The 23,538-nt window shown below is 39.0% G+C and overlaps 1 protein-coding gene across 2 annotated transcripts in view; it reads left to right on the top strand.

Annotated features, from left to right (window-relative positions):
• The window catches only part of RALGAPA2 (Ral GTPase activating protein catalytic subunit alpha 2), a 271,768-nt gene that overhangs the window by 128,867 nt on the left and 119,363 nt on the right, over positions 1-23,538 (top strand). For both annotated transcript variants that reach the window (XM_054021951.1, XM_054021952.1), the window contains exons 27-32: positions 4,272-4,380; positions 10,994-11,104; positions 11,564-11,632; positions 11,802-11,936; positions 15,480-15,663; positions 22,416-23,187. In XM_054021951.1, the coding sequence (XP_053877926.1) occupies positions 4,272-4,380; positions 10,994-11,104; positions 11,564-11,632; positions 11,802-11,936; positions 15,480-15,663; positions 22,416-23,187 (1,380 nt within the window). The remainder of the gene's footprint in view (positions 1-4,271; positions 4,381-10,993; positions 11,105-11,563; positions 11,633-11,801; positions 11,937-15,479; positions 15,664-22,415; positions 23,188-23,538) is intronic.

Consider the following 23,538-nt stretch of genomic DNA (forward strand, 5'->3'; position numbering starts at 1 on the left):
AGTCTTAAGATGGCAAATTGAAACAGAAATAAGTTGGTGTGAAAGGGCTGTACTTTTTGGAGGCCATTCAACTTGAACAGTATCAAAAATAATAAGTTGGATGACAGTGTTTTGGGGGATATTTGAAACTGAGTGTGTTGTAAAGTTTTTAAAATGGATTGGACTGAAATTTCTTGTAAAAGAATATTATATTCTTGTAGGTGCTTTTTATTACTATTATTTCATCTACCTGTAAACAAATAACTATATCCATGGTTCCCTTTTTGAACTTTTGTTTTGTACCACAGACAGCGGGGCCAAATTTTGCTCTCAGTCGCAGTGTAAGGAAGATCAAAATTTGGTTAGCCCGCATACATACCTTGAAGCCTGGTCTTTTTGATTTTGTACTTATTCATAGATACCAAGGCCAGAAGGGACCATTTTGATCATCTGGTCTGACCTCCTGTATAACACAGGCCATAGAACTTCCCCAAAATAATTCCTAAAGCATATCAGAAAAACATCCAATCTTGATTTTAAAATTGTCACTGATGGAGAATCCCCTACGACACTTGGTAAATTGTTCCAATGATTTAGTATTCTCACCGATAAAAATTTACACCTTATTTCCACTCTGAATGTGTCTAGCTTCAACTTTCAGTTGTTGGATTAGATTTTGTTCTGTACTAGATTTAAAAGTCCATTATTAAATATTTGTTCTGCATATAGATACATATAGACTGTAATCAAGTCACCCCTTAACCTTCCCATTGTTAAGCTAAATAAATTGAGTCTATCACCACAACTCATGTTTTCAAATCCTTACTAAAAAAAGAAACCTTATATTTAAAATAAAACCAAAAAGTTTCTTTTTAACCTTTATTTTCCCTTTTCAACTATTAGTTTTAATAAAATCTGTCTTATGCATTTTCTTACTAAAAAGGTTAATCTGATAGACAAAGCACATCATCCTGAATAATGTAAAAAGCAGGTAAACCGTATGGTGTCTACTCTTAAGACATTTTCAGCTTGGCTTACTGGATGTCAAATGTATTTACATGTGCCCTGACAACTTTGAAGGATAAAAGGCAGGGGTAATCAATTTATTTTTTGTCAAGGTTCAACTTGGTCAAGATATATTCAAGGTCCAGACTCCAGAGAAAATAATAAAAAAATAGTAACAATAATAATAAATAAATAAGATTTTGCGGTCTGTTTGAAAGTGTCTGACAGTCTGGATTTGGCCCGTGGTCCACCTATTGACTACCCATGATAAAAGTGTAGTTGTAACTGTGTCAGTCCTAGGTTATTAGAGAGACAGGGTGGGCGACCGTTCAGGGTAAAGTGGTCAGTTAACATCCCTCTAGTCATAGGGGGTAAAGGAAGGGGGCGCGGAAGGTAGTTGGCGGGGGTGTGTGTGTGTGTGGATATTGTTAGCTGCTTTCTTTCCCCCCTATGACTGGAGGGGTATTCATGGGCCACTTCACCTTGAATGGTCCATTGAAATATGTGCTAATTACTTATGATAAACAGTCTGTGCCACCTTGTATTTAGCTGTGATACTGAATACCTTTCCCAGTGCTGAAGAAGAGCTCTGTGTAAGCTTAAAAGCTTGTCTCTCTCACCAACAGAAGTTGGTCCAACAAAAGATGTTACCTCACCCACTTTGTCTCTCTAATATCCTGGGACCAACGTGGCTACAGCAATATTGCATACAGCTTTGAAAGAGGCATTTGACTCCATCACATCTATCTCTAAGTATTCAAAATCTGCATATTTTAACATGCTATTAGTTACGTGCAACATTTAATTAAAAGTCAGAAAATACACGGAGTAGATCATAGCTATAAACAAGAGCTTGCCATCTATTTTGGGAGAAGGTTCTTTTAAGGATTCTAAATTGAAAGAAATGCTAAACTTTACATTTAAACAATCAAGACTGATACCAGACAAAGAAAGAAGTTTAAAAAAAAATTCCTATCGGTGCTTTTCTTTGCCACTGACTTCAACGAGAGCTTTATCCTTGAGTTCAGTGGCAGCAGGATCTGACCTAATATATTTTAATGCAGTATACAGTTCATTTACAAATAATTTTTGTAATCACAAGTAAGGCCCAATCTTGCAAGCATGAACACATTACATCCTTGATGATTTTTCCTAAGAAAGCAAGGTTGAAGATGGGGTGAGAGATGGAAAGGTCTTTCTCACTCAATGTTGGGTTTTTCAAGAACGAGCAGACTAACGCTTTTTTCAGGTAAATTGGCAGGGTTGCTTATCTGAAGGAGCAGCTTAGTCACTAAGATGAATAAAAAGATGTTTTCAATTAATGAAGATATCCTTTTAGGAGTTGATTTTTTTTAAATGGATGAGTCATATGACATGATATAAATAGATCTATGTTCACTATATAATACTATGAAAGAGAAGTTTATGTGTCTCATCTAGGAAATGTTTATTTGGTTAATGTATTACTAGAGTTTTATTGGAGGATTCTTTACTGGAGGAATATTTTCATTATTAGTAAGAACATTTTATTCTTTGATGGCTTTCCCCAGCCAGGAAGTTCATGGATCAGTTTTGTAGACAATGGTTTAGATATCCCTAAGGGCTTCCAAAGGTTACTCTTGCACAGTCAGATGGGTTGGCAGGAAAGTTGGGAAAAATAGCAGCCAACTCAAAGGTTCAAAACTTAGCAATGTTAAAATAGCACAACACAACTCATAATACGTTAGGAGGGTCGCCAGTTTAGAAAGTTGTGGATAAAAGTCTAAAAGCATCTAACAAGCTTCTTGAACCAAAGACAGTTAATCCTGGGGAAGTTACAGAAGAGCTATATTTCAGGAGGCTAGAACTAGAGGAAGGCTACAACAAGAAGGTCAAACAGTTATCTCCATTGTAAATGAGAGTGACTGTAAGGTTTCAAATATAAAGTGGCTGCCAACTTGCTGAACTAAGAGCAGTACCTCCCTCACCAAGGTGTTACATCTTAGTGATCCGTGAAATCCATTCTTACAGGAGGAACAGAAGACATTCAAACAAAACCAAGCCCATTGTCTCTCGGTCTCTCGAGGACATTTAGAATGCTACTGATCATGCTTGTGAGCTGGTGGAAGTAAAGTATGCCCACTCAGTCTCTGATGGTGAAAAATACCAGGAGCAGGCAAGCACAGGCTCCAGGAAGTGGAGACACCTCATGGTTGTATGGGCTATTGCAGAAGAATGGTTTTGAGTGCTGAATAGACAGCTAAAGTTAAATTAACAGAGAAGACGTGACCACGTGGTCAGAAAGCCACCAAGGTTCAGAGACAGTAGTTAACAAATGATGGTTAAGAAACAGAATAGTTCTCCCATCTGTTGGAGGGGCTTATGGTTGTCTAGCCTGATCTCCATCCTAAATATCTGTTAGTTTGTTTGGATTTGGGTTTGTTTTCTTTTCTTTTACTCTTGCATTAATTTTTGGTTGATGTTTTTGGCTGATATTGTTTTATTTACAGTTCATTATTTTTTAATGGGAAGATGCAGTAGCCATTGGAGTCCTGCCTTGTGACAGGAGTATAGCCTTTTGTAACAAAACTGACCCGTGTTATGTGGCTGGGGACAGGAAACAGAGACCAGTCTGTTATCAACACTGCTGTGTGTACTGCACCTTTATTACACCATCTGTCGTTTATAAAATAATAGAAAATCTATAAGGGCTTTTTGGCAGGAAGGGAATTTTTTCCTACCCGCCCATAGTCATTAGAGGTTTTGCAAGCACCTCTATTCCTTGTCAAAAATCATTCCTAAATGTTTAAGGAGCCTTCTTTCTTTCTTCGCTGCTCCCAAAATCATTGGTTGTGCCAAGAGGTAGGAAAGAGAGATGTGGCTTGATGGAACCTTTCTCCTCTTCTCCCTGGCTGAAAGGGAAACTTGGGGTTGGTTTTTAGAAGTGCTCAGCATTACCTAATTCTGCTTCCTTTAAAGTTAGTCCTGTTTACCTCAGTGGGGAGCAGCGTTAGGCCACTTCTGAGTACTTCTAAAAAAATCACACCCTCAGGGTACAGACAGCCTGAATGCGGTTTTAAAATTTGTCCCAGGTTGACTGACATTCAGTCAGTGTCAAACTCTCTATTTGATTCTGTTGCTTTCTGTAATTAGCCATAAAATCTGTCAGTAAAAAATGTACTGTGTCATTGAGAAATCATTATGAAATCTTCCAAAATATATTTTTCAGAAAGTGAGAAATGTTAAGGAAGGGAGGATATTCTTTTTAAGCTTATAACTAAATAGTTGTTTCCCTTTCTTTTTAAAAGGTGCATAGCTGTTTGCTGCCTTGGAGTTTGGATATGTGAAGAACTAGTACAGTGCACAAACCATCCTCAAGTGAAGGATGCAATAAATGTTATAGGTGTAACACTAAAGGTATTAGTATGAATTGTGTTTGTGTGATTAACAAAGGGAACATTTGTATGAACAAGGTATTCTAGATACTTGAAATATTCATCAAGCATATGTTTAAAGTTAAGCATGTACTTAAATTCTTTTCTGACTTAGGATCAAGATGTGTCCCAGTTGTGTATCCTGATTTTTAGGTTCTTTATGCTTACAATTGTATCTGTCTGCAAGTTTGTTTTTTAAATGTTATGGGGATTATCAGGCATTTGCTGACCATGGAACTGCTCAGTGAATTTATTTTTTGCTTGATTGAAATTTTCTTCAGGATCTTCCACATGTTCTCCGGCTGCTCCGCAGACTTAGTGAACCTGGCTTGTCTTTCACTCACTCACTATCTAAAATATCACTGTTACCACGGGCACCGACTTTTCAAAGTACTCTAGAGAGCATCTAATTGGAGTACCAATGACCAGAGTGCTGGATCAGCCACAGTTTCCTACCACTCTGTCACAGGTTGCTTGATGCTGTCTTTAATATCAGTCGAGATGGAATGAATGAAACAGTTTTACTTTAATGTATTAGCAGGGGAAATGAAAGAATCATGAAAAGATTCTTATTTTTGTGAAAGCAGCTGCTTTCTGGATACAGCCTCTTCAGCTGTATTGAAGACGCAGAGTGGCAAAGGAATAGAGTTTGTTATGGAGTGATAAGTTCCTGCAGCTGTATAAATACTGCCTAAGACAAGGCATTCATTTGAAAATAAATTTTGATGAGCAGTAGGAGACACTTGCCTAGAGATGGTGTTAAATGACTTTTCTGTCATATCAAATGATTGGTAATTTGGTAGATGCAGGGGAGTGACCGTTATTCATTATATCAAATTTTGGTGCAGTTATTGGAAAGTTATATTTTCTTTTGGCTTATAGAGAACAGAATGAACGTGCAGTTCTTTTGAAATAGTAAATATTTTAATTTAGTAAAAATTCTTAATAATTTTTCAAAATCTTATAGGTAAGGCTTAGCTATCTAAGGAAGAAGTGGAAGAAATATCTTGTATTTTTACTCTTCAAATAATTCACTCATTTTTATTCAACTAGTAATAATTTTTGAAATAATCACAGTATGATCATCTTTGTTAGCATGTGCCTTTAATTTTCATAAACCTATGTGTGTTTGAAATTTCATTATGTGCGTAGAGATATATTGGTCAAACAACAGAAACTTGAAAGCATCACACAAATATTGGCATGATTTAAGAGGCCCTACTTGTGAAAAACTCAGAGCTTGAAAAGATCATGTAAAAAATTAACCTGTCATAAGCAGGAAATGGTTATACTACATAAGTAATGATAATTACTCATAATAATTAGTTATACTATACTAAATAATGGAGATTATAGGTGGTGAAGGTAGCAATGCCTTTAGTTAAGGTTGCCTGACACTTTCCATAAGACCCTGTTTTTAGTTGCTTATAACTTTGCCAAACTTTAACCATTTGGGCTGAAATATTCCATGCTGGGCACCTGCCTCAGGCTGATTTATTTTATAGTTATTTATTTATTTATTTATTTATTTATGAAAGTTTCAGCTAAAATGGTTCAGCTGTTTCTGAGAATGAGGTTAGAGAAAAATATGTTGTTTTTCCCATATTAAAAACAATTCTTAACAGTGTCATTGAGAAGCTTAGTAGCTCTAGCATCTCCATGCTATAGAAAAGAGACTTGAAATTTGGCTACTGGCATTGACCTGGTGCCAGGGATGTGCCTTTTGCCTTCTCTGTAAAAATTCACCGTAATTTGGCTACTTTCTGAGCCTTTGAAATGATCTTGTTTGCACATGCTCAGTAGAAACCTGTTAGTTTGGCAGCTAAATTCTTTGAAGGGTCCATCTGCACTGAGCATGCTCCATAGCTCCTACATACTAACCAGACTACTCATGCACCATTCTCACAGAGTGGATGAATAGGATCCTGTGGAAAAATAGTATGTGGATCATATATTTAAAGACTGTATTATGATATGATTTGCATATACAAAAGGAGTCCACATTAAGATTGCATAGGTAATCTTAATTATGGCATTTCCTAACTTTGAGTGTTTGACTTTACAATCTTAACTACTACTTCAAGGGCTCTGCATATTCCCACTTATGGGTTTTGGGCCACCTAGTCGTGCCTAATGGTAGAACCTTCTCTAAGCAGTGTCCATTAGCATGCTCACAAACCCCCTCCTGCCCCCCCCCCCCGCCAGTGTCTCCAAACATTCTGATGGCGAGGCTATATAAGGGGTCACAAGGTCCTTTACCACCTTAGTTCCTTCCAACCACTTGCCTAGATGCAAGTGAACCACTCCGGTCCATTCGGATCCAGGGATGGTGGGAGATGTATGTCTCCATTGTGAATTGTTAGTTGTTTAGTATTGTAGTTTGTGGTAAGTATAGATTGGTAGTTAGTAGCTCAGTTCCAGGTTATGGCAGAACCAAAGAAGAAAAAGAAGCTGGGATACTTCAAGAGGTGTACTTTGTACTCTGCTGTCTTCTTGATGTCAGATGATCACATTAGGTGTTTTTCACAAGTAGGGCCTCTTAAATCATGCCAATATTTGTGTGATGCTTTCAAGTTTCTGTTGTTTGACCAGGTGCTTGGGAGAGCATAACTCACTTTCTGGGTGTTCCATCTGGGTGTCAGATGGGTGTTCCATCTGCTGCACTGTTATGCCCAGAACTCACAGGGAGAGGCAGAACTGGTTGCAGGTGCTTCTCCATAAGGAGGCCCTGGAGGCTTAACCTTCTGGATCTAGGCAGTCCTCAGATCCAAGGTCCCATGTGACAGAATACCAAAATCGAGGCGAGTTCTGGGCTCAGCTTCTGGATCCAAGAAGGTGGATTTGAGTATTTCATTGGATCCTGTGTTGTCCAAGTCTCTGGCTCTGGCCGTAACCCCTACTCCAGTTCTGGGTTCATCTTCGGTTCCAAAGTAGACTTATACTTTGGTAGCTGATGCGCACTGTTTAGCTTCCGCGCATTCCTTGGATCTGAGGGAGAAACAGAGGGTCTCGAAAAAGAGACAGGTTTTAACCATTCCGAGATCTGCATCTTCTTCACCTGAGAAAAGGAGAGTAATAGAGGAGTTTGTCAGTCTATCTCCTGATCTGTCTAAACGTCGTCCTCCTAACAGCTTTCTCTCTGCAAAGAACTTTCTCTCCATTTGTTTCTCTCCTCTGTCTGGATCTGTTGTCTCTGGTGCATTCCATAGTGGATCCAAGGCCGGATCTGTATCTAGAGGAATAATACAAAACTGTTTCCTCTCGATTTGTCCCTCTATTTGGTGGTCCTCTTGCAGGTATGTTCCCATATCCAGTTGCCAGGTTGGCAGCCACCACAGGAACTTTTCAGTTGTCCTCCTTATGGATGGAGAGGTGATGTTTCATCTGAAAAAGAATTTGGTGGGGGAGAAATCCTTGCATCCGATTCCACTATATATCCATCTGCACCTCAAACAGTGGTTCCTGATTCTCTGTCTAAAGAAGATGATGAAGAGATTGCTCCTCTTTTTAAATTGGAGCATGCTGGCACAGAATGTAATCCTGATTTGTCACCATGTGAACATGCAGGAATGGCTTTTGCCTCTTCCCCTTCTGAGGACATGCTGAAATTTCATGATTTAGTGGATCACATGGTGTAAACTTTGCATTTAACTTTAGTGCCGGTGCAGGAGACATCCTTCCTGGTGTTTACATTTTTGGGGCTACCTCCAAGAATAGGATGTTGTTACCAATCCTTGACAGTTTGCTGCAGCCTGCTAAGGCTGCTTGGTCCTCTCTTGCCTCTTGCCAACCTATTTCCAAGAAAATAGACAAATTATATCAATGGGTTTTGCATATTTGCATTCACACTTTGTACCTACTACACTGGTGGTGACTGCTGCCAGTAATAGATTGAGGTTTGGACCCGTTTAGGCAGAAAAGGGAAGAAGATTGATTCCCTAGGGAGAATGATGTTCTCTTGTTCCTCTCTTGGTAATAGGGTGGCAAATTACCAAGCTGTTATAGCTCGCTAACAGTTCCACCTGTGGGAAAAGAAGGCACTGTTTGTGCAGGATTTCCCAAATGACAAAAAGAGATTGGGAAATGCAATCCTAATGGAGGGTCAAAATGTAGCAAAGCACTCTCTCAAGACTTCGTTTGATGCTTCAGACTCTTCTGCTGGATCACTGACTTCTGCAGTTACTTAGAAGAGACATGTTTGGTTTCATTCCTCTTCTCTGACTCGTCATACTACAATTAAAGTGGAGGATCTCCCCTTCAGAGGAGATGGTCTAATCTGTGAAAAGACGGATGCGTTGCTGGAGAAGCTGAAGAAGACAAGATCTTTGTGCTTTATTACTTCTACTAGGAGATGTTCTATTTTTTAGTTCCATTATCAGAGACTGTCAGAAAAAGCTGATACCAGCTACAGGGCAACCTAATACAGAAACAAATAAAAGTGGAAAAAAAACATACTGCTATAGCTATGCAATGTACTGAAATGCAGATACTTGCTTTGTCCACCTTGGAACTCAAAATGTTTTGGGTAATATCAGGAAACACTAAGGTTTTGATACACTTGTTAAAGCAAAAGAAAAAAAAGATCATTGTTTGATACCTATCAATATAAATGAATGCAGTATGTCTCCAGTACGGTGTGACTGTATTATCCACAGTTATCTTCAGCTTATTTCTTATCAAATCAAAGACATCTACAACAGCACCAGCAGTCTACGTATTTCCAGAGCCAGCATAAGAAAAGGTCCTTTAAATCGAGGCCTAACTCTAAGCAATATGCTACCTTTCTGTCATCTTCGTTGCACGCTAGGCCTCAAATTTTATATGAGGATTGAGAGTCTAGAATCAATGAGAGAGGACCCTTCCCTACCTGTGTTGGAGATGTGCTAGCCCATTTTATCATCAGATGCAGGCTTATTACATCTGACAAATAGAGAAGGACTATGCCATTCAATTCAGGAAACTACCCCTTTCAATTTCCCTTGCCCGTCTATTTTTAGAGAACCTTCTCATAAGGCTAGTCTACTTTCAGACATACAGAAATTTCTTCTCGTCGGGGCTGTTAATGAGGTATCAGAGCACCTTCAAGATCAGGGGTTTTATTCAAGGTACTTTCTGGTGCTGAAAAATGATGGGGTGGGAGTGGGGAGTTCATTCCATTTTAGATTTAAGAAACGTAAACAAGTATATTCTGAAGTTTTGGTTTCATATGTTAACTCTGGCCTCCAGAATCCCTTTGCTTTCAATTATGGATTGGGTTTGTGACTCTTGATTTAAAGGACACATTTTCATATCTCTGTTTGGCACAGTCATCGAAAAGTACCTTCATTTTGTGGTGGTGGGACACCATTTCCAGTATAAAGGGCTGTTATTTGACCTCTACAGCACCGAGAGTTCTTTCAAAGTGCTTCTTTGTCGTGGAGGCTCAATTGAGAAAGCAGGGTATTTTTGTTTACCCTATTCTGATGATTGTCTGTTAAAGGCTGTTTGTGATGATTTATTAAGCCCCATAGCTTTTTTTTCAGAACTGGGATTTCTCCTGGATGTCAAAAAAGTCAAATCCCTGTCCGACTCAGATAATTTTATTCATAGGCTCCATATTGGACTTGGTAGCAGGGAAAGCCTTTTTACCAGAGGACAGATTTTCAAAAATAGCTCAGTATGTTTTATACATTCAAATATGTCAAAATCAGAAAGTAACCTTCTTTGTGGGTCTTATGGCAGCTACTACATATGTGACTCCGTTTGCACAACTCACAATGAGGCCAATGCAGCTTTGGCTGTCTCAGGTCTACAGATCAAATCTGGACAATCTCCAGATGTTAGACAGCATGCCTCAAAACATTCTGGAATTATTGATGTGATGGTCAGTCAGAGAAAACATTCTCAGGGGTGTCCAGTTCTATCCCCCTTCACTTTCAGTGAAGATAACTTGAGATGTGTCAAACTATGGTTGGGGTAGGGCAACATCTGAGTTATCCTATAGTTCAGGGTCCTTGACTTTTCAGGAGAGAGCTTTGCACATAAGCGTGTTCTCAATTTATTTAGGACTCTGTTCTCTCTTCCAGGTTATTTTCAGTACTGCTTATCAAACTACCCATAAGTGGCAATATACAGAGCCATTCAAAAAAAAGAAATGAAGGTTGATTACTTGTAACCGGAGTTCTTCAAGAGGGCTCTGCATATTCACACTTCCCACCCGCCTTCCCCTTTTTTTCAGAGTTATTTTCGTTCTGTCCCTTGGGTTGGTGAAAGGAACTGAGTTGGTAGAGGGCACTCCCCCTTACATAGTCTCACCTTCAGAACATTCGGTGGCACTAGGGAGTGGGCTAGGAGGGGGCACATGAGCATTTTAATAGACACAGCTTGGAGAAGGTTCTCTTGTTAAGCACCACTAGGCAGCACAAAACCCATAAATGTGAATAAGCAGAGCCATCTCGAAGAACTCCAGTTGCAAGTAACCTTCATTTTCCTTTAATGTAGTTTTTATGACTGTATTACCATTTAAAATAGTAGAAACTCTAACATTACTGTTTATTATATGTGAATATTTTTTTCTGGCATGATACTTTGTTTAATTTTATTTTTTTTTCTTACAGTTTTCTAATAAACTGGTAGCTCAGATAGCCTGTGATGTTCTTCAACTGCTAGTTTCTTATTGGGAAAAGCTTCAGAAGTATGAATCCTCTCTATCCAGGAAAATTACTGAAGTATGTCTTATCTCTTCAAATACTCATGTCTGGGAATTGAAAATAACACATCTGATGTTCTGTGTTGATTGTTCATAGAATTGAAAAAGCTTCAAAGTTAATAGAATGTCCAACTGATGCTATTTTTCACAGTTGAATTGTTGCTTACCATAAAGTTACAATCTTAGAACTCTAACTTTCTTTGCTTCCTTCTGCAATCATTATTAGGAGAGTTCTTTGCTATAGTTTGCTGGAGCCAGTGTAATTTTTTCCAATTTGCACTAATTTATTTCTAGAATCTGCTAACAATGTGGAACTCTCAGTTTGGTTCAGATGCTATATACAAAAACGGCTGCTAACAGCTCTTTATAGTCTTCATCCAAAGTCTGTTGAAGGTCAGTGGTTCAGGCCTTGTATTTATTAAAGATACAAAATGTCTTTTTGTAATTTTGTTTGCCTGTGGGTTTGGTTTTTGTGCAGATTCTCGTGGCCACCATTGCATTTCTTTTGCCAAGTGCTGAATACTCCTCTGTAGAAACAGATAAAAAGGTATGTGGCATAAAACATAAACTCCATCATTGTTTTTGCTTCTTGAACTACATATTAAATGAAATCGTTTAGTCCTAAATCTTATTTTTAAAATATTAAGCTAATATTTAAACATGTTGATGAATTTGATGAGTATTGCTTATGCATTCTTTTGCATGTTTCTGTTTAGTTTATAGTTTCATTATTACTTTGCTTGTTGGATTGGTGCATGGCACTACCAATGAAAACCTTACTAGAGCCAGTGTCTACTGTTCTGGAAGATCAACATTCCTCCAAAGCTCCCTTACTGGATTACATATATAGGGTGAGTATGAAGGATCAATTCAGTATGAATTGTTTTTAACAAAGCTTTTAAATGTGTAAAGATGTGCCTGTTTTGGATCATTGAAGCACAGAAGCATTATGGAAGTATAACTGATGATTCCATTTGAATGACATTGAAGTTTTTCAGTTACTGTTGTTTAAATCCATGGGTTAGTTATGAAAACAAATGAAAATGTCACCCCTAACATTTAGGGGGTAGATTTGATTTTCTGGAAAGTTACAGGTCTGCTCAGTAGTTTTGGAGCTTAAAGGAGTTAAAATGGCTCCTTTTTGAAATTTCAGGGCTGGTTTGTAGTGTTTCGGGGATCATGTTGACTTACAAATGATTATTTAAATGCTTCAATCATTGGGTGGATAAATAACTAAACAAAATAGTATGTATAGGTTAGTTAAAAAAATTAAAGGGACAACCTATTCCGAGCACTGCTTGTCGTGACTCTTTCTATTACATTATAAATACCAATTTAATAAAAAAAATAGTCATTTGATGCCAAGATCTGAAATGTTACACACACAAACTCTGGAGTATAAAATATTAAATGGTGGCAGTTTTGAGAGAAAAAAGAAAGTGCCTTGGCCAACAGATCTTAAAACACTAGAGAAGCAGCTCCCAAGGAGCTTAGGAGTCCTGCCAGGGAAAGCACCTACAGTAATTCCCCACTTAACGTCCTCTCACTTAACATTGTTTCGATGTTACGTCCCTGCTCCATTACAGAACATGCTCATTTAAAGTTGTGCAATGCTCCCCTATAATGTGGTTTGACCTTCTGCTTTGTCCACGGCTGGCAGCCCCCCATCAGCTCCCCTACGCCCCCCTAGCACCTCCCACCCGCCGGCAGACCCCACGGATCAGCGCCTTCCCCCTGTTCCCCCGCCTCCTGCCCGCAGCAATCAGCTGTCTTGCGGCATTCAGGAGGCTGGGGGGAGGAGCAAGGATGCAGCACGCAGCCTCCCCCCTCTTCCCCTACCTCTTGAATGCCGCAAACCAGCTGATTGCCACGGGCTGGAGGCAGGGGAGGGAGGGGAGAGGCTGCGTGCCGCGTCCCCGCTCCTCCCTCCAGCCTCCTGAATGCCACAAACCAGCTGATTGCCGCGGGCAGGAGGCAGGGGAGGGAGGGGAGAGGAGCAGGACGTGGTGTGCGGAGTAAAGGGGGAGGAGGTGGAAGGGGAAAGCTGCGGGTTAAGGGTGGGGTTTGTGGGAAGGGGTGGAGTGGATGGGCCGAGGGTTGAGCCCCCCTGTCCCCGGCAAAGTCAGTGCCTGTGCTTGCAAGAACAGCAAGAGGAGCAGCCGGACAATCCATCCTCTTCCACTCTCTGACTCCACCACCTCAACCAAGCTTCAGACTCAGCAATGATGATTGTAGTATTAAATTTTCTTTAAAATTGTTTAAAACTTATACCTGTATTAAATTGCTTGTTTAAAATGTATATAATGCCTTTTGTCTGGCAAAAAAAAATTTCCCTGGAACCTAACCCTCACTATTTACATTAATTCTTATGGGGAAATTGGATTTGCTTAATATCGTTTCGCTTAAAGTCGCATTTTTCAGGAACGTAACTGCAACGTTAAGTGAGGAGTTACTGTATTCTAATAGCATGACTAGTAAACTTCACAAAGAAAGGAGTTCCTGTCTTGAGGACCTTAGGAGATCCATGGCAATGTTATGTCTTTCTTGCACACGTGTTTGAGGACAGTTGGATCTGGATGAAAACTATATGCACCTCCTGCTGCCAGAGCTGTGACTGTTGAATGAGGTCCCCCTAGAGGAGCTCTGTAGGAAAACACGCTATAAATGCTCAAGACCAGCACTGAGGAGATAGAAGTCTATAGTTGTGTAAAGCCAGTTTTAGCTTTGTGGCCATTTCCCAGTGGACAAGCACCCACTCAAAATAAAGAGCAGTCTCCATGACTGCTCATACTAAGACACTTGTAGAACTCATTCATTTAATGCAAATGCCAATAATAATCAAGTGAAGACAAGAAATACAGTACAACTACGTATAATTAGCAAAATTTTCCATAAGTAAGTTAAACATGTTTTATGAAATATCAGTACATCTTTCAAGTAAACAAAATAATCTAGTTTATAACTGATGTAATACACATTTGAATATGTCTGCATATGCCTGAGGGATGATATTCTATAATGACATTCCAATTTATATAACAATATACCACAGTAGATTTTGTCCCAATTGTGAAATTGTACTTAACAAGCATGAAGTCAGTCTTGCTTTAAAATATGCATTAACACATTTTCCAAATATAAAAATAGCATGTTTATATTGCTTTTATTTAAAATTAAGATCTGTGATGATAAATAGTTTTGTTTTCATGGCTAATATAGTAGTTTACTGATAAAAAGATAATTTTATAAGAATAAGCATTTTCTTTCATTCTTAAAGAATCGGTGAGAATTTAACAATGGGCATTATTATTATATCAATAATATATCATATTTATTATTAATAATAATAATTTGCATTGTACTAGCCCAGAGGAGCTCCAGTCTTGGACCAGGGTCCCAGTGTGCTACGTGCTGTACAAACACCCAAAAATGATGGTCCATGCCCCACAGAACTTACAATCTAAGTATAAGACAAGAGAGAACAGGTGGATTCAAGAGACCGATTTGTAGAGCACCAGGAAACAGAGAGACAATACTGGTCAGCACAATGGCAGCATTCTCAGCACACCAGATGTATATGTGTTGTCAAGTTTTTAGTAGACATCACAGCAAAGGAGGGTTTTATGGAGAGGTAATCTTGCAAATGTTTATGAAGGGCCGCATGGGACAGAAACACAAAAATGCTTATTTGAAAATTTAGCAAGTGGACGATAAATGACGATAAAGGCATTTTCATAGTGGAGGCAGGAGTTAACCTCTTGATAGTTTGAGAGGTGGTAGGTAGGATAAGGATAAGCCGTGAAGGACCTTAAAAGGGATGACAAGTAGGATAGTAATGGAGAAGCAAAAGCCAGTGGAGAGATGCAAAGAGAAGGGTGACTTAGTCAAAGCAGTGAACTGCGAAAATAACCTTTGCAGCAATTATTTATATTGATGCAAGCAGGGAGAAATTTAATTTGTCAAGGCCAGAAGAGAGAATGTTGAAAATGGAGGTTGTTGCGCTAATGAGGATACAAAATGAGGGCCTGGACTAGAGTTTCATTTTAGCAAAGTGACGTAGGAAGAAGCAGCAAGATTTAGGGTATGTCTACACAGCCGACATTAAAGCTCACGGCTTGTGTAGTTGTGGCTCCAGCGCTGGGAGAGAGCTCTCCTAGTGCTGTAATAAAACTACCTCTGCGAGGGGAATAGCTACTGTCTACACTGCCACACCCCTGAGCGAAGAATGTTGCAGTGCTGTAAGTGGCAGTGTCGACAAGGCCTTAGACATATGCTACAGTGTGTCAGAATTTAACAGCATAGTAAATTTATCTCATCACTGTATGTCACTTGACTTGATATTTTTTTTGTACAATTTATTTCTAGTACAAATTTCGTCTCTTTTCTTCTTACAGGTGTTGCACTGTTGTGTTTACGGCTCAAGCACATACACGCAACAAAGCCATTACATATTGAGCCTTGCAGATCTCTCATCTAATGACTATGATCCATTTTTGCCATTGGGAAATGTCAAGAATTCTGAGCCAGCACATTCCTATTCCACCCCAGATTTGGGAAATCTACTCACTGTTGTTGAGGGTAAGTAACTCCAAAGAAAATAACTTGAAGATTGCTAGGATTTCAACATTAACAATATGAAGATTTAATAACCTGCTAAGTGGCATTTCTTAGTTGAAAAACATGCTTGCACAGGTAACACTGAATAATTCTACAGCTGTTTTACAGGGAAAGCCATGTGGTTCAACGCATTCATAGTCTGGAGTTCACTTATGTTAGGTGTGTTCACTATATTAGGAGAATACCAGTGAGGGACCAGAAAATTTCACACAGTTCTTGATGCTTACTAAAATGTGTCAAAACCAGAATTTCTTTGTAGATAAGATAGCAGCCATGATAAATTATGACTGCAAATACATCAAAAGAAAACATAAAGACATCTTCAATGTTAAATGTTTACCTCAAGAGCCCTCTTTTAGAAGGGAAAACCATCAACTAGTTAACCACATAAGGAAGTTGATATACTGTTTTGAAAAGAGAAAGGGCTGGAACTCCTAACACATCTGAGCTAGAATGGCAAGAGAGTAAATTTTTGTCCCAGTTAAGAAGTCTATTTGAAATTCTCATTTGGAGTCTAGGTAGATAATAGTATTGAGGTAAAGTATATAAAAAAATGTTAATTGTGAGTATGCTTTCTATGTTAATTTTAGTTGTTTAGTGATGTATGACAGAGAAGATGACCTTATCTATTGATTCAAATTTAATTTGCATAAAAATTCTGAGGTTAGATTGAATTCAAATCCTCAGATAAGAGTTTGTAATAATAAAAACTGGGTTTTGATGTACAACAGTTTGGGGCTAGATTCAAGACAGCTCTATTTCTGCTGCTTGTCAGAGCATCATGAAAACTTCCCAAAGTCAATTAATAGACTGCAGATATGTGGTATGGAATACTTAGGATCTCGCAACCTCACAAAATCATTGTAAAAAGGCACAATTGGTAATCCAGGCATTGGAATTTACTGGTAATTCCTTATGTAATAAGAGAGTATTAATACCCGTTGTCAGTGGTTCAACTACTAAGATGAACAAAGAAAAAAATGTCAATTCTCCCATGTGGTCTTTTCGATAGTGAGAAAGTCATAGATATGATGGCATTGGGCAGTCACTTTTGTTTGTGGCTACGTATACAGAATTAAAACTGAGTGAATAAAATTAACTCCAAATCAAATCCTTTTGAGAACTGTGTGGCTAGTCCACTGTGTACCATGTTTGAACACCTTTTCTGCTTTATGGGAAGCTAAACAAGTACAGCGTCATCAGTGATCTGATGTTGATGGAATAATATGAAAACTCTCCAAACAGCAGTGGCTCTTCGCTTTTTACTAAAAATGACTTTTAACTTTGTAAATATTGGTTTCAAGGAGAGTTTCACTAGGAATGTTTGAGAGCAGAACTTCGACCTTATCTGATTTACTGAAAACCAAAACATGTCATCCATAAACGCCGGCAAGCTCAATGGTATAAAATTCTAGTAAAGAACTATAAACATGCAGCATTTCTTGGGGATTGTTGCAAGAAAAACTCCTGTGATTGTAATACCTAAAATGGCCAAATAAACATTTTGTAGATGAGAGAGAGAGAGAGAGAGTCATCTCTCTCACAATATTTTATAGTGAATTTAGTTCTATGTATGTCACATCATTTGATTTAACCATTAAAAAAAAAAATCAACTGCTACAAGGATGTATTCACTAAGGGAAAACATCTATTTATGTATTTTGGTCAATATCATTAATTCAAGCATTAGATTAAGAATAACTTCCAGAGTTATTCTTGCATCTGATGAAGTGAGGTTCTTACCCATGAAAGCTTATCCTCCCAATACTTCTGTTAGTCTCAAAGGTGCCACAGGATCCTCTGATGCTTTTTACAGATTCAGACTAACACGGCTACCCCTCTGATACTTGATTCCAGAGTTCAATATTGTTCTAAAACTTTATATAAATCATTTCACAGAAATATTTTTTACACAGGATTCAGAAACACAGATGCAGTATAAGGATGTACAAAATAATGCTAGACCAGGGATAGGCAACCTATGGCAACCTATGGCACGCATGCCGAAGGCGGCACGCGAGCTGATTTTTCAGTGGCACTCACACTGCCTGGATCCTGGCCACCGGTCCGGGGGACTCTGCATTTTAATTTAATTTTAAATTAAGCTTCTTAAACCTTTTAAAAATCTTATGTACTTTACATACAACAATAGTTTAGTTATATATTCTAGACTTAATGAAAGAGACCTTCTAAAACATTAAAATGTGTTACTGGGACGTGAAAGCTTAAATTAAAGTGAATAAATGAAGACTCGGCACACCACTTCTGAAAGGTTGCCGACCCCTGTGCTAGACTTTCTATGCTACTTTGAAATACAGTTCTTTCTGTGTTTCATACTGGAACAAATTTTCATCACTACAGCATGTTTTCTTTTTACTTCCCTTGTACCTGCATTTTTAGTTTAACAAAAAGGTTAGAGGCATTAAAACCAATTGCTCTGCACACACTTCTTGCTGAGTGGGTACATTTTGTGAAGAGCAGAAAGATAAAAATAGATGTGAGAGAGATTTGTCATTTTAGGTAGAACAAAATGTTTCTCATCTTGGATATCTTTGTGCCTTATACACTCTTCTATTTTACTGTCATGCTATTTTCAAACGAACGTTAAAAAGAGATTCTTCCTGCTTTTTTTACATTTTTTATGTTATTTACATATGGCTTTTACCTACCACATTATTCATCACTCGTTATAGCTGGCTACAACAATACAATAGGTTTAATCAGGTCAGAGAAAAGAGGAAACACATTACAGTAACAGCTGCTATAGTAGCAACAGGCATTGTAGAAGCAATACTGAGTGTGTATTTTTATTCAAAATATAATAATAGTGTAGGGAGAAAGCAGATTACTAATTTTGCAAGGTAACTATCCAGGATAATTAAAATAAGTTAAATACAAAAAGTTAATCATTACAAGATCAATTAAAATTAATAAAGCTTTCTGTTGTTCGTCTCTCCCACTTCTTTAGTATTCTCAGCATCCACAAGAAAATTAAACACAGTCCCCAACAATTTGGAAACCTGACAGCTTGAAATCACTGTCACTATTTTTATATTAATGAAAACCTCAACATTAGGAATATTAAACATATTTATTTTAAAAACCAAAGTTTATGCAGTAAACAGGATATTTTTTTTCTCCCTTTCGATTGGATCTTCTGGGGGCTTTTTTGTTGTTGTTGTATAACCAGCAAGCACCAGAGTAATGCCCACCCCCTTCAGCTTTCTTCTGCTTGGCCCTTCAGCTTCTAACCTTGTGTTTACCCGCTGCAGCATAATGGCAACGTACCTCACTGGGATCGAATACCGGTGTTCATACTCCTTGCCTGAGACTGAGAGGGGAGAGTGTAGATTCCAGAGCCTCTTTACCCTTCAGCACTTCTTGGAGGGTTTTCTTCTCTTTGAGGGCAGACTGCATGAAACTACCCATACAACAATAATTGTAACAAAAACAAGGTTTATTAAAAACAGAGAGAAATAGAATTGCAGCAAGAGAAATAGTTTGCTTAACATATCTAGATTTCTAATTCTCATAAACTAGGTAAGGCATTTTCGGCTTAGTTACAGCTTGTGAAAGCAGTCCCCTGTATCTAACCCCTTTGGTCCTTGTCTCAGCACGGCTCTGCTCACTGTCGGTACCAAGATCCTTGATCCAGTATCTCCACTTTTCAAACCAGTTTTCTCCACCTCAGTCACACACACGGTAGGGTACCAGATTCATGGCTCATCTTGCAGGAAGTAGCCCACTGAGGAGAGGTAGACTATTGAACAATAAAAGCTTAATGACCTAGCTCAGATGCCAACTTTCACAGACCTGGTTGTATCTTGTTAAAAGCCCTTAGACAGGTTTTTTGTTCTTTTGTCATAAACTATGAATTATGGACAGAGGCCTGGACACTCTTTCACAGCCTGATTCAGCTGACTTTTATAGACACTTATATCCTGTTGCAGTGTTGGGATGAACTTGAAGCCTGTCGGTGATTGATTATGCCCCAGTGAAAGAAATGCTGAATACCTGAATAAAGAGAGTCATCTTTCTTTGTAGAGAATGAGGGAGTTAAGTGTATCTTTTAATATCTTATGCGCCTCAGTATATCAGTTTGATAGTATCCTGTCTGAATGCAAGTTAAATCAAAGGGTGTGGTAAGGGGGGAAACTACAAGGGTTAGCAAGGGTCCTTTGGGAAACTGTAGGGAAATGGGAAATAACCCCTGGCTTGGTGCCCATTAGGTTGGCAAAGTTTACTCTTCCGAGGCCAAACTTAGGATCAAAGGGTATACTAAAACCTTAAAGATGCTGGCCTAGGCTGGAAGGGGAGTGCAGGTTTGAGTGGGCTGTCAGCAGCAGCTGGAGTTGTATTCGTGACACACACAGAGAGAGAGCAAGCATGCTGCTGAAACAATGCAGACTGTCCCTCCCAGCCTAGAGATGGGCCTAACTGGGCTGAATGGAACTTACTACAACTTGCAACAGAAGATCACGGTTTAGGTAATGGGAAATATGCATATAGACCTTTATTGTTTTAACCTTTGATTCTGGTTGCTAGGTACTTTTAGCTGAAAGAATAAATAATGCTTTGTTCTGAAGAAGCTATTTCCATGTCACTGCAAACTTATTTTGTCACAGTTTTCCAGAGGAAATGGGTTTACAGGTGCCAAACCCACATGCCAAGTTGGGCTTGTCAGGTTATCACATTTGGCAAGGGAGCTGTAGCCCAGAATCTAGTCCAAGAATGGTAGGATGATGTGGTTCCACCCAAAGTGACATGCAGGAATCCAGGCTGGTCACCTGGGGGATGCACTGAAGAGGGACTGAAAGGGGTTTAAATCACAGCTTGCCCTGTAACGGTGGTGATGATGTTCTAGATTATGAACTTGTTTGGACCATAAATTCATTCTGAAGAGTATGTAACACAGCTAAGAAGTCATGAGCCAATGTCAAATAAGATGAAAGTAAGCTGTTGCTAGTGCGCTATGGCTGGGTTCGTTGCTCCGTGACCCCCTTCTGACAACAAAAATCACTACAGAACCCCAGGAGGAGGGACTGAAGCCAGAGTCCCCCCGAGCCCTGCCAAAGCCTGAGCCCACCACCTCAGGTTGGGGGGGACCAAAGCCCAAGGGCTTCAGCCTCAGGCAGGGGGTTGGGGCCTGTAACCTGAGCCCCAAGCCTGAGCTTGGGCCCTGGGCGGTGGGGCTCAGGCTTCAGCTTCCACCCCAGCAAGTCTAATGCCACCCCTGGCAACCCCATTAAAACGGAGTCGTGACCCACTTTGGGGTCCCAACCCACAGCTTGAGATCCGCTGTACTATGGTATTCAAGATTTAATGAGACTTTAGACTGGAGTAGCAGCAAAGAACATTTGAAAACAATCATCTGTGTGTTGTGTGTCTATCTTTGCAGATGTAAAGCACTGTATGCATGATAAGTATTGTTTATTAAGAGGCTTGTCAGTGCTCAGCCCGTAGGAAGGAGGAAACACCTGACAACACTCTTGTAACCTCTTCTTGCAGATGAATGGACTATCGTTGATTAGGTCCAGAAAGAGCTGTTTCCAGCCCATTGTGACAGAATGCAGGCAGCTGTTTTGTGTCTTTGAGGGTGGACAGGGACAGTAAAATTAAATGTTCTTGAAGATTCCACTCTTTAAAAAAAAAAGGGGGGGGGGGCATCGGGGTTTGTGAAATACAGCTTACACAGACATGAAGAAAAGCTGTGTGTAAGCTCAAAAACTTGTCTCTCTCACCAAAAGAAGTTGGTCCAATAAAAGATATTGCCTCACCCGCCTTGTGAGCACAACAACAATACTTTGGTAGTGTTGTTTTGCATCAAATTTGGCAGTATACAGAGAGAATTCATGATTGCAACTCACTTTGCAAGGACGACTAGCACTGTCATGGCAAATAGACAAATGCTTTATGATTGATCAGGAAGTGATAGATCAGCTCTGCCTCATTAGATTATAACAATTATTATGTTGTTATAACAATCCATAGCCCACTAACGCCTCTTTTTGTCCTATGATTGTGGTGGTTATTAACAGGCCACTTCACATTGAATGGTCCCTTAGAATATGTGTTAACTGCTTATGTTAAACAATCTGTTTCACCTTTTATTCAGCTGTGACACTCTGAGTAACTTTCCAAGACCTGAAGAAGAGCTTTTTATAGCTCGAAAGCGTGTCTGTCTCACCAACAGAAGTTGGTCCAATAAAAAATATTATCTAACCCATCTTGTCTCATCAGATTTCTTTAATGTCCCAACTTCCTTATTGTTAAACACTCTCTCGCTCTCTGTGTCTCTCATCTGTGGATGAGCTACACTTTGTGGGTTATCAATAAATATGAGCCTAATACAGTAGAGATAAGACAACTCTGATAGCCAGTCTCAGGTCAAATTTTTCATAAAATAAATGTTACCACTTTCACTGGATGTCATTGTAGTCTTATTCCCAGATAATTACATTTTGAGGGAGATGTGAATTAGAATAAATGTAAAATACCCAAAAGAGAATTTTGAAACCTAAAGATTGTTTGAAAAGGAATGTGAAGTGTTTGGTTTTTTTTTATTTAAAAAAATGTCTCTTTAATGGAAAAATGGATGGCTTAAAAGAAAAAAAAATCAAAGCAGGCTGCAATGGACTACATATTGATTGAAATGTGTGGGTGCTCATTTGCTGCTGTGGTTGATTATTATCTTTGTATTGATTGATTTTTAGAAAAAAGAAGAAGAAGCTTGGAATTAATACCTCTAACTGCACGGATGGTTATGACACATCTAGTAAACCACTTAAGTCACTATCCCCTCAGTGGAGGACCTGCTATTCTTCACAGCCTTATTAGTGAGAATCATGACAACTTTTATGTGGAATCTTCTGAGCTGTCTTCAGAAGTCTTCAGAAGTCCAAACTTGCAGTTATTTGTATTTAATGACAGTACTCTTATATCTTACCTTCAAATTCCTGCAGAAACGACTGTGGATACTGAGCCAGCAGGAGCCCTCTCAGATGTAAGAGTAATTGTCAGAGATATCTCAGGGAAATATTCTTGGGATGGCACGATATTATACGGACCTTTGGAAGGCTGTCTAGCAGGTCAGACTGGAAATAATTCATTTATGGTTTCGGGCAGTCATGAAGGGCAATTTGAGGCCCAGACAGACTTTTCTCAAACAGAAGAAGGAGAGGATGCTCTTGACGAATTGCTAGAAAAGATTGGAAACACTAGTCCTGAATGCCTTTTACATCCACAGCTAAAATTAAATGAGCCATCACCACCACCATTTGGTATGAGCCATGATCAAGAGAATGAGATCATAGAAGCCATAATAAGGCAGAGTGCCCAAGAAAAAGAGCATGTACATAAATGCAGCTCTGATTTTGATATGAAAGTAGCCAGTGAAGAAGAACCAAGTTCTGCTGAACCACAAGCACCATTTTATTTCTGTAGGCTTTTGCTGAACGACTTAGGAATGAATTCTTGGGATAGAAGGTAAGAATGTATCTATGAATGTATATTTGTAATGCTGCTGCTATCTAAAATAACTGAAGAATTCTTCAGTTTCCCTGTGCTATACTACCACAATTGTGATTTACAAAGATGCTCATGCTGGAGCCCCCTTGGTATTAATCAGATGGAGCCACTGGCATAGCAGAGAAGGGTCCCTGGGTCTGAAATAGCCCAATTTGATTAGCTTCAGGGTAGGCTGCAAAATACCTTTGTTTCCCAAAATATTGGAAAAGAGAGAACTGTTAGGTTGGTTAGTAGTTGGAAAAAGAGCATTTTTCAGTCTTTATTTGGTTTTGCTGGTTGGGGGTCTATGGGACAGAACTGATGCAGTTT

Source organism: Malaclemys terrapin, chromosome 3, assembly GCF_027887155.1.
Source record: "Malaclemys terrapin pileata isolate rMalTer1 chromosome 3, rMalTer1.hap1, whole genome shotgun sequence".
Taxonomy (NCBI): Eukaryota; Metazoa; Chordata; order Testudines; family Emydidae; genus Malaclemys; species Malaclemys terrapin.